This window comes from Zeus faber (assembly GCF_960531495.2).
Source record: "Zeus faber genome assembly, chromosome: 7".
In the NCBI taxonomy this organism is placed as follows: domain Eukaryota; kingdom Metazoa; phylum Chordata; class Actinopteri; order Zeiformes; family Zeidae; genus Zeus; species Zeus faber.
Window position 1 is genome coordinate 11279329 of NC_137203.1, and position 11215 is coordinate 11290543.

Consider the following 11215-nt stretch of genomic DNA (forward strand, 5'->3'; position numbering starts at 1 on the left):
TATAATCACTGACTTCACAGCGAGTCTCAAACTCTGCGACAGGGTCTTGAAGCGGATGATTTATGGCCTGTTGTTATTGTTTTTAACTCGCCTGCCAAGGTGACCCTCCACTAGATGATGTTTCGGCTGCGTTTTGCGAGGCTTCCGGGCCCCCGGCAGGTTCCCACGCTCCTTGCTCCCTCCCAGAGACACCTGACATTTTGAAATAAGAACAAACAAATACATTTGGATGAGAAATGCCAAGAATACATCTGTAGAGAGATTTACCTTTAATTCGGAGTGAATGATTCAAAGATTCGAAAGATTTATTTGTCACATGCATATTGCAGGGTGTACAGCATGGAGTGAACTGTTTTTAGGCAAACTCCAGAGCAGGGCAGAGTATTATTAAAAAAAAAAATATATATATATAGTAATAAAAATAGGAATTAAAAAAAATTAAAAGTAGGAGTAAGATGAAATAAAAAAATCTGTACACAGCGTTTAAAATATACCAGTAATCTACAAGATAAACTATGTATATGTGATTGTTCATTTACATAGTGCAATGATTGCTGTGCAATGTTTAAGAACTGAGAAAATTAATATCAAGGAATGTCAGGGAATACTGTACAGATGTGCGATATATACCAAAATTCCATGTATGTACATTGTGCAATGTTTGCAAACTGAACTCAGAACAGTTTAATAAACAATAAATATCGAGGAATACAAATGAAAATGTGTGCAAGTATAACAGCAGTGAGGTGGACACAGTATTTATGAGGTGAGTCCTAGTTCGTGACGGGGTTCAGTGACCTTATGACCTCTGGGGGAAGAAGCTCCGTCTGTCTCTCTGCTCTGAGCCTGCTCTTGTGGCTGCGGCGGCGTCTGCCTGACCGCCGCCACTGGAGCAGTCCAGGGTTGGGTTGGTTTGGATCCTTAATAATCCTCTGAGCCCTGGACCTGCACCGCCTGGTGTATAGGTAAAATAAAGGCGCTGCTGTGTGTTTGTAATGCCGGTGTCAGGAAGCCAATCGCCCTCTCACCCTCTCGACCGGGGCGGTGAGGGGGGCGTAGATCCTACACCTCTCCCGGGCAGGCCTCCTCTCGGCTGTTGGAGATCAGGCCCACAACGATACAACGGCCAACCTGGGACTGATCTTATCCATAATCACCGCTAATGGCGATGGTTTCAGCATTTACCTATGAGTTATGGGGCGCAGGCATATTTCGACAGACCGGATTTTAACCGTCGTTAAAAAACCATCGACGTCGTCCCAGGGGGCCGCCATCCGTCGAAGAACACTTCATTGTGCAGGATGGGGTAACCCGACGCCGCTACAAAGCCACAGTTTGTCCAATCTGGACAAACTCTGCGGTCAACTCCACCTTATCTGCAGAAAAACAAAGGATGGGGAGGATTCTTTGGGTCCCGGGGTGATAGGGCCGCCGGCGCTCATTAGAATGGGAGCCGTGCTGGAGCGGTTTTGTTGACTGGTGCTGAAGGCACAAAGGGAGCAGATTTTGGCAGGTGGGTCCGCGCAGGCCGGGAAACGTTTACTGTTTCCAGGACGCCGGGAGGGCACATGACTTTCAGCCGCAAACCCTCCCCTCCAACTCAAACCACAGCTGTCAAACTGTCAACAGGGGCTTTTCGAACAAAGAAATAATTCTCTATACTATTACTGCATTGACATGGTATACGTATAAGTAGTGGGTGGACTACTTTTTTTGTCTTAAAAGAAAAAAATAATAGTACTGGTAAGTGGCTTTAATGTTGTGCAAGTGATTTTAAATCTATTTAAATATTTCAAAAGATAACACTTAAAGAAAGTTTTTGTTTAAATCTGAATATAAACTACTTAAATATTATCCTATTTTCTCAGTGTAGTACTTGTTTTCTCGTGCAAACAGCACATAGAATGTGTTCACGTTTGGATCATTAGTTTGCAAATTGGGCAAAATTTCAGCCCATGCAGAAAAACGGAAATTTACTGCAATTATTGAGGCGGTAAATCCTCTGCAGATCCCGTTTGAAGTGAAAACACAAACATACACACACACACACACACAGACAGACACGCACGCACGCGCGCGCTCGCATGCATGCACACGCATACACACACACACACACACACACACACACACACACACACACACACACACACACGTTTAAACTACAAGCAGATGCTTTACTACTCTCCATCCTGGATGGGACCCACACTTCTGTCTTACTCTTTCACGAAGCAAATCGATTTTTGAAATGAGGTCAAAGAATCTGCAAGCGAAGGTGTTTTATCAGTCTATGGCTTAACCCAGGGGTGAAGCACTTCCCGAAAATGATTGTTAAAGTCATTCCTGTCCATTTCTGCACATGCCAGGCTCACTCGGGCCAATAGTGAAATACTCTTAGTTTGAAGTATATGCTCTTCTTAAAAATGTTGAATGTTAATGTTGCCTACGAGCCAGTAAAGACAATATGAGTAACAATAAAAAGTCAGAAAAAATATTCCCAGATATTGTGTCTTTTTCTTTGGATTCTCATCAGTATTTTCTAGTTGTTGGGACTTTTTGGTTTTCGACATTTGTTACATGATAGCAAGGATCAAAGTCATCAATTAACTGCTCATTTACAAGAGAATTTACTGCTTTGTGTAATAGAGCTCTTAAATTCGCCTGTGTTTTTGGATCGTCACGCTGTGTATTTGTGTGAGATTTACGGAGTCATAAGGTCGAGAGATTCCGAGCCCGGAGCCGGATCTCCAAGTCTGCAAGTTGCTGCTGACTACAACACAAAATATGTGCCTAGAAGATATGTAGATATGAAATATACAATATATTATGGATAATTGTTCAAGTCAAGTCCCACTTTATTGATAAAGCGCATTTCATACCAACGCAACACAATGCGCTTTACAGAGAAATACAATCAAAGAAGATATATAAAATGTCTGTGCAACCATAAGAACAGTCAGTGCAGAACAAACAAATATCATAGCATACAGAACACACACACACACACACACACACACACACAGAACTGTGTCATAGACTGTAGTGAACAGCAATGTTTTTAACCCGCTTTTAAAAGTGTTCAGTGTGGGGGGGCTCTCTCGGGTCCTCAGGCAGGTTGTTCCATCTACTTGGGGCATAGATACAGAAGGAAGCCTCCCCTGCTTTAGAGTTGGTACGAGGGATGGTTAAAAGACTATCCTGCACACTTCTAACCCTAACCCTAACCCTGTGGACCTGACACTTCTTGCTGGTTCGTGTGTAATGAGCTTTTATTTTATAAACTGAGGTGCAAGGCCATTTAGAGCTTTATATACAAGTAGCAGAATCTTCAAATCAATCCTAGTTTTAAAAGGGAGCCAATGTAGAGATCTCAGAACAGGTGTAATGTGTTCAAACCTTTTAACCCAGTGAGAACGCATGCGGTTGCATTTTGGATTAACTCGCTAACTGGATCAGCCGCTGCACAGCTGATTTCGGGAGGCCGGTGAATAGGCCATTACAGTAGTCCAATCTACTCGTTATCGACACGAGGTGCTCGTGCAGACGGCCGCAAGGGGAGGCACCACAGTGCGTAACCATTGGGTGTCATGACATTTCACTGCATATATGTATGACCGTATGTATATGTATGTGACAAATAATCTCTCCAACTTGCATGGATTCATTTTCTCCTCTTTATTTTGAAATATTTTTTAGATGGTAGAAAAGCTGATTTTGTGATGTGATTGATATAGCTCTTAAAATTTAGATCACTGTCTATGATTACACTCAGGCTTCTGGCATTAATATCATGAATACACTGAGTAAGGGAGTCTATGGGGTGTATGTCATCAGGAGATAGGGATATGTACAGTTGTGAATCACATGCGTAATTATGGTAATTTATTTTGTGTTTCTTTATGTGCAAGTGGGAGCATATAGAGGTTTAACCATAAGGGGCCCAGCATCGAACCTTGGGGCACTCCAAATATAATATCCACTTTGTTCGAGACAAAATCTCCAATGGACACAAAGAACTGCCTGTCCTGTAGGTAGGTTCTAAACCAGTTTAGTACCGGGCCAGATAGGCCGACCCATTCTGTAATCTCATAGGATGGTCAACGGTGTCAAAGGCAGCACTGAGATCCAGGAGCAGAAGAGCAGATAGTTTTTTAGAATTAGTATTCATACACAGATCATTCACACCTTTAATAAGTGCAGTTTCAGTGCTATGGTGAGGTTGAAAACCAGATGTCTTAAAGGCTGTTTGATAGTTGTTAAGCTGAAAGTAAATTGTTTTCTTCAAGTATTTCGCTGGGGAACGGCAGGTTGGAAATGGGCCTATATTTGGCAATAACTGTTGCCTCGTGATAGCTCTTCTTCAGGAGTGGTTTAATGACAGCTGTTTTAAATGCTGCAGGAAATATACCTGATTGAAGAGAGCCGTTTTTAATTTCTAATACCTCAAGTGCTCGGCAGTTAAAAACAGTTTCAAAAAATGTGGTAGGGAGGGGGTCCAGGCAGCAGGTGGAGGACCTGAGCTGACCAACAATATCATCCAGTTTTTTTTAATGTCTAATTAGGGATGTGCCAACACCTTACATGTTTACTGGTTTCAGCTATTGGTCTGGTCTAAATATCAATATTGAATCATTATTGAAGAGACACATCAAACATGATATTAAAGAAAAAGCAAGATGTTCTTGTGCCGCATAGAAGCGTGTTAAATATCTCTAATTGAGAAAATCGGATTATATGTCAAAGATTTAGCGATTAACTCTGTGCTGTTCATGGCCGATGATTCAAACAGATCCAATCTCTGTATTGGGGGATACTTCAAAGTTTCCATCTTTTTCCTTTCAATCGAAAATTAATGGATCTCTACAGCGACATGCTTTAGTGAACTCAAATTAACCTCTGCAAACAAAAAAAAAAGTCTAGAAATGGAGAATGAATAAATACATGACATAATAACACAACCTCTCATATTTGACCTATTGGATGATTCTGATTCCACAGCTGGAGTCCATCTTCCAAACCCACCTCTACATGAAATGTGTTTTAACAGTTAGATTACACCGCGGCATCTGAGTGACATCACGTGGAAAAGATGAGGCTTTTTGCAGGACTGCTCTAAAGTCTCGAAAGGGGGAGGGGGGGGGGTCACGTTTCTCGACGCATATTGTTCCAAAACCCAGCTGAATATACCTTTTCCCCAAAAGTCTTTCCATCGCTCGGGAAAAAAAGTCGGAAGAACAACACGAGCGCTTACGTTTGCTTTGAGACCTCATTGTCGGTCTCTCATCGGACCTGCTCCTGATCAGTTTACCGGATTGGGGATGTCACATGTTCCGCACAATCAGAGGTGACAGCAGATCCAGCAGGTGCTGCCCTGGTGTTTATCAGCCTGCGTGTGTGTGTGTGTGTGTGTGTGTGTGTGTGTGTGTGTGTGTGTGTGTGTGTGTGAGTGTGTGTGTGTGTGTGTGTGTGTGTGTGTGTGTGTGCGTGCGTGCGTGCGTGTGTGTGTGTGTGAAGAGGTGACAGAGCACAACAGAGCATCGGTGGAGCATGGACGGTGTTGAGGTAGAGCAGCTCCATGCCTTTCCCCCTGATGAGACGCTGCACCCGCTTCCTTATTTGATCATACATTTGGCAGCTGTCATTTCCACAAACCATCTACTTGCGCGTTGTCTACACCGCGTACGCACTGTCGATTTCACCCTCTCATCTGCCGGGGGCTGGATATTGAGATGTCGAAAATCAAACATCGCAATATATGTTTATGACTCTCGGTGCTTTCAGGAGATATTTACACACAAGAAATATGTGAGAAACAAAGTAGTGTGGATATTAGAACCAAGAAGTTACATGTGCTCATCAGAACATCTGGAACAGTCCAAGAAGTTCAGAAAAATACATTGTTTTACTCTAATTCAGCCTTTACGACCAGAAAACGACTTTGACTAAATCTCAATATTACAATAACCGAAATCCCAGATGATATCTAGTCTCATATGACGTATCGATATCATATTGATACAACACCCAGCCCTCGACTCACAAAATATATTGATATATACACATATCACCGAACATTCTGTGAAATCAGTAAAATTATGCATATTTAATGGATGAAGCATATTTTCATCCGCTTCTCCATCTGCCTCCATTCCTCTCAGTGCAGTCTCCCGCTGAGGCCCGGGCGTCGCTATTCTGGCCTGATTATGAAGGACACCTGTTCACACAGACCGTAAATGTCAGGCTCATTGCTTTCTCATTTACACGTCTAATGAGGCACCGGAGCAACCCGGAGCCCGGGGCGAGGGAAGAGGACGGCGGACCCGCCGAGCCGCATGCGTCACAGCATCCTGCGACGTCGCCACTTTCCACACTTTAATTCAATTAACGCCGTGTTGCCTCCGGCGTCTGGAGGTTTTCCCTCCAAAGTTTTTTTTTTTGGTTCGGCTTCTCTTGCAAAATGTTTGGCGAAGAGGGCGCACTGCTTGTTTAAGCTTTCATGGTCTTGAGCTCGGGCCATAGATTGTGTTTATTGTTTCGTGAGAGGAGCTCTCAGGAGAGGCTCTGGGAAGTCTGCTTTTCCTCCGGCGGGTCATCCCTCTTTTTCTCTCTCGCTTCCTTGCTCTCTCTTTCTCCCTCCCGCTCTCCCTCTCTTTCTCTCTCTCCCCCCCTCTCTATCTCCCTTGCTCTCTCTCTCTCTCTCTCTCTCTCTCCCTTGCTCTCTCTTGCTCCTCCCTGTCTCTCCCTCTCTCCCCTCTTGCGCTCTCTCTCTCTCTGTCCCTGTCTCTTCCTCTATCTCTCTCTCTCTCTCTCTCTCTCTCTCTCTCCCCCCTTGCCCTCTCTCTCTCTCTCTCTCTCTCTCTCTCTCTCTCTCTCTCTCTCTCCAGGAAGTCTGGGCTACAAAGGGAGCTGTCCTTATAGTGAACAGCGGTCTCAAACCTGGTGAAGAAATCAACAGATCCCTGCGTACCTCGTTATCTCTGAAGATGTTTATGCTCTTACTATTCATTACTGACCTGTGATTTGTCTCCATTTTTTGTTGTCTTTTGGTTCCTAATCAAGTTTCTGCTGTTGTGACATGACTTACCGAAAATAAAGGAACCTTATAAGTCAAAGTCTCCCCTTGTCTCTCTTCCCCCCTCTCTCTCTCTCTCTCTCTCTCTCTCTCTCTCGCCCGCCCCCCCTCTCTCTCCAATTACCGTGTCTCCAAACTCAGATCTTAAAACGTAATGTATTTTGTGACTTACATTCATTCCCTTTGCTGAGATGCACATCAGCTTTTGGAAAGCTGCCGATGTTTGCGCTAATGGGGGTTCGCGAGATGATCCAGCCGAACCGTCAGGGACGGAGGAAGGAGAGCGAGTGTGAGAAACCGCGAGCTTATATAATAAATTCCCAAATGATGTGGGTAGCAAACTGTGACATGCTGTATACGAGTCCGACAGGAATGTACATTTTAATAATGCATTGTGATACATGCCGTGTTCTCACATCGGTGATGAGAAACAAACCCTCTGCTGCCAGCGATGCCGTGTCAGTGTCATGCTTGGAAAGATGAAACTGTGTCAACAGGAAAATAGAAATATTTACGATCAATAAAAATAAAGTCTTGGATGTTTCCTATCCTAAAAACATAATATAGTGATTATAAATTAGTTGTACGCCTTGTTTATCATCCCAGCCGAAACTGATTTATTATTATTATTTTTTTTTTAATCCAGATGCCACGATTCTCAGTCTAAGTTTATTAACAAGGACGAGGATCCCGACTCTTTGCTGGGAGGTGAAGGCCATCGGTGCGTTAACGCTCAAAACAAACGTCCAGAGGGTCCAAAAGTTCAACCTGTGGTTTTATGGTCTCCGGAGCTGCAGAAAGTCTCACCGCGACGGCATCGTATCACTGAATGTCAACAGATCCAAATGGACGCAAAATGAAGTCAATGAGCCACACACTCCGCTATGCCAATGGTACTGTGCGCCTGGAATCCTTGCTTGGCAATTGAAAAGACACGAGCGATGGATCAAAAAGGCGAAATATAATTGGGCAATAGTTTATTTTTCATTTTTACAACCGATCATTGCTGCACAGCTATAGAAGTTAGAATTCCGTCCATACTCTGAGTTCTGCCTTATCCACAATGGTAACTGGCGACATCGTTATGATTCCCCTTGCAGGTGCGATTTTATAAAACCTCGGATACAGCGATGCAAGCAACAGGTTTGAATCCGAAAAGAAAGTAAGACCCTCGACAGGAGGAGCAGAGACACCCAGTTCTGTGTAAATGGTTTGGTGCTAGCGGAGTGAATAAAAGCGCTTGTCAATGCCATCATGCCTGTGGCTCGGGGAAGCCTGGTGCTGTGTAGGACGGAAAACTGAATTTGTAAAACATGAGATGACATATGTGTCTGTGCGCCGTGGGCCCGAGAAACAAAAATAAAGGTGCGGACGGAGAACATAGTGCCACACTGTTCACTGTGGCCCTGGAGTTAAAACAACGCAGAGGTTTGTCCCTAAAAACGACTGTACAACAACATTACAAGTCAGAAAAAAAAAACCCAAAAAACTTAAAGAGCAACACAATGGCCACACACATACATACCAGAAATTACTCATAGGGATGATATTCATAGGATCGAGCCTTTTGAATGCACCGCGGAGACCCAGAAGCCGGTGACTCATACCTACGCTCGCTCACTCCACTGGCAACACGGACTTCACCAAGTCAGGGTTTCCACCGGGATTTTAATAAAGCTGCAGAATTTACTGAGGATACCTTTGTCACCATGGACCCACAAAGTTGTAAAGCTGCTATTGTAGCAACAACAGAGCTTACATTTTGGAGAAAATAACAGAATAAAACACTGTATATATTCTTGGAGTTTCATCCTCGAGGTAGCATGTCATTGAAATAGACAACAAAAAAAAAACAGTCTTTCTGGACTGTCCCCCTATATCTTCTCAAGTCCAGGTGGAAATTTGTTTATTTTTATTTTAATGCCCTTTGTCCAATCAAGTAACAAGTCAAGTCAATTCATGGGCGTCAGATGCACTTCTCCTCCGCCGTCACGTTGCCGAGCGACACCTGTAGCGCTTGGTCTTTCGGGCACGACCGCAACACGATCATCGTCGCCAGAGTCTGGACGCAGCCCGTCCCTTCCCCGCCCCCGACCTCGGCGCCGCCCGGCTCGGAGGGATAGGAACCGCGGGAGTGTCTGACGGACGCCGCCTGCGAGCCGGACTGTCCCGGCGCGAGATGGCGACTCCCGGTGTACACCTCGCCCCCCTCTGGGAGGCAGAGGAAGGTCTGGGAGGTGCTGGCCGCCTCCCGCAGGTCGCGGGACACCAGCGAGGGGGAATCCCGGCGAGAGATGACGGAGGAGAGCTGGTGGCCGTCGATGCAGCGGAAGTTGCCCTGTCTCTGCTGGCCGCGCGCTTCGATCTTGCAGAAGAGACACTTGATCTTCTCGATGAGCTTGAGGAGCACGGCCTTGCGCAGCAGGATGTAGATCCAGGGGTCCAGGATGGGGTTGAAGGAGGCGAAGCGAATGGCGCGGAGATCGGGGTTCTTGTCCAGCCTCAGCTCCACCGGAGTCTTATAGAGCTGGTTCAGGAACACCTGGGCCTGCGAGGGAAGAGGAGGGCAGGGGGAAATAAGTCGTGACTTCGTCAGAGAGAGAGAGAGAGATGGAGAGAGAGCGAGAGAGAGAGGGAGAGAGAGAGAGAGAGAGAGAGATAGAGAGGGAGAGAGAGAGAGAGAGAGATGGAAAGCGTTTGAAGGCAGATGTGCCCAGTGGTGGGAGAAGCACTCGGACATTTGAGTTCATAAAAATGACAAGTACCTTGAAACAAAATGACTCCAGTGAGAGTACCACATTGACATTTGTGCTTAAGTGAAAGTATGTATAAGTACTTGCTCTTAAAGTATTAAATGTAAAAGTACTCCGCATGCAAGGGGAGGGGGGCATAAAAGACGCACTTGCAAGAAAGGATGATTGGAAAATAAAAATATAGATGTGAAATGAGTCACATTTTGGGTGGAGGACCAAAGTAAAGCTATACAGATTTAGGAATAACTAGAAAATATGAACAATATGGAAAATAAACATTGATAAAAACTAAAGTCTAAAGTCTACGAACTAAACAATTATAAACACGTCTGTGATCATCTTTTTTCATCTTTGCATATTTCATTAAGCTTTTTTTTTTTTTAATCTTATTCCACTTGTTTGAATATTTGCACTTTTTGCTGTGTTTGACACCTGCACAAGGAAGATTCTTTATGCATCTTGCCCTCGGAGATTCAACTTTTTGATTCGGATTCTGATTCTAAAAATCAAAAATCCACATACGAATAAAAGACAACAATTACGCAGTAAAATATGTTTAGCATCTCAAGTTTAAAGTGATAAGTGACGTAAATGATGTAAATAGACAACTCACCACCAGCGGGATGGAGCAGATGAGCACCACTGCCGAGGTGCCGATGAGCAGGATCACCATCTGGATCTCGGCTCCCGCCAGCCGCCCGAAGCTTCTCCTCCGCGCCGGCTCCACGGCGCGCCCCGCCTCGGTGCCCAGCGACACACGGCGGAGGAAGCTGCGGTGCATCCGGATCAGAGCCCCGCACACCAGCACGTTGCACAGCACGGTGACCAGGATGAGCACGGAGCTGAAGCCGGCGTACATGTAGGAGAAGGCGGCGTCGCTGCCGACGTCGCTCCTCCACTCGAGGAAGCACCAGGTCTGCGGGTACTGCTTCTTCACCTGGCCGAAGCCCACGCTGGGCAGGGCGCAGAACAGCGCGTTGGACACGTAGATGCCGACCAGCGTGAGCCCCGCCAGCCGCTGGTCCACGCAGTCGTTGTAGAAGTACGCGTGGTTGATGGCCATGTAGCGCTCCACGGACATGGCGCAGATGATGCTGAGCCCGGCCAGGGAGAAGAAGAGCAGGGTGAAGCCGAAGTACTGGCACAGCGGGTCCCCGCCGGGCCACGACCCCTTCACGTAGGTGGCGATGGTGACGGGGCTGGCCAGCAGCGTGCCCAGCAGGTCCGTGACGGCCAGGCCGCACACCAGCGTGTAGAAGGTGGACTCCTTCTGCTCCTTGCGGGACTTGCACAGCACCACGACGGCGATGACGTTCCCCGCCACCCCGAAGATGAACATGACGGACGGGATGGTGGGCACCATCGGCCTGCCCGTGATGGAGGCGTTGCTCAT

General features: G+C 45.9%; 1 protein-coding gene across 1 annotated transcript; it reads right to left on the reverse strand.

The window, feature by feature from the left end:
* Positions 1-8085: 8085 nt before the first annotated feature.
* On the reverse strand, positions 8086-11215 carry ptger4a (prostaglandin E receptor 4 (subtype EP4) a; the record flags this gene model as incomplete). Its single annotated transcript, XM_080004146.1, has 2 exons — positions 8086-9617; positions 10436-11215. 2 exons carry the CDS (start codon positions 11213-11215, stop codon positions 9036-9038), a joined length of 1362 nt encoding a protein of 453 aa, XP_079860272.1. The 3' UTR covers positions 8086-9035.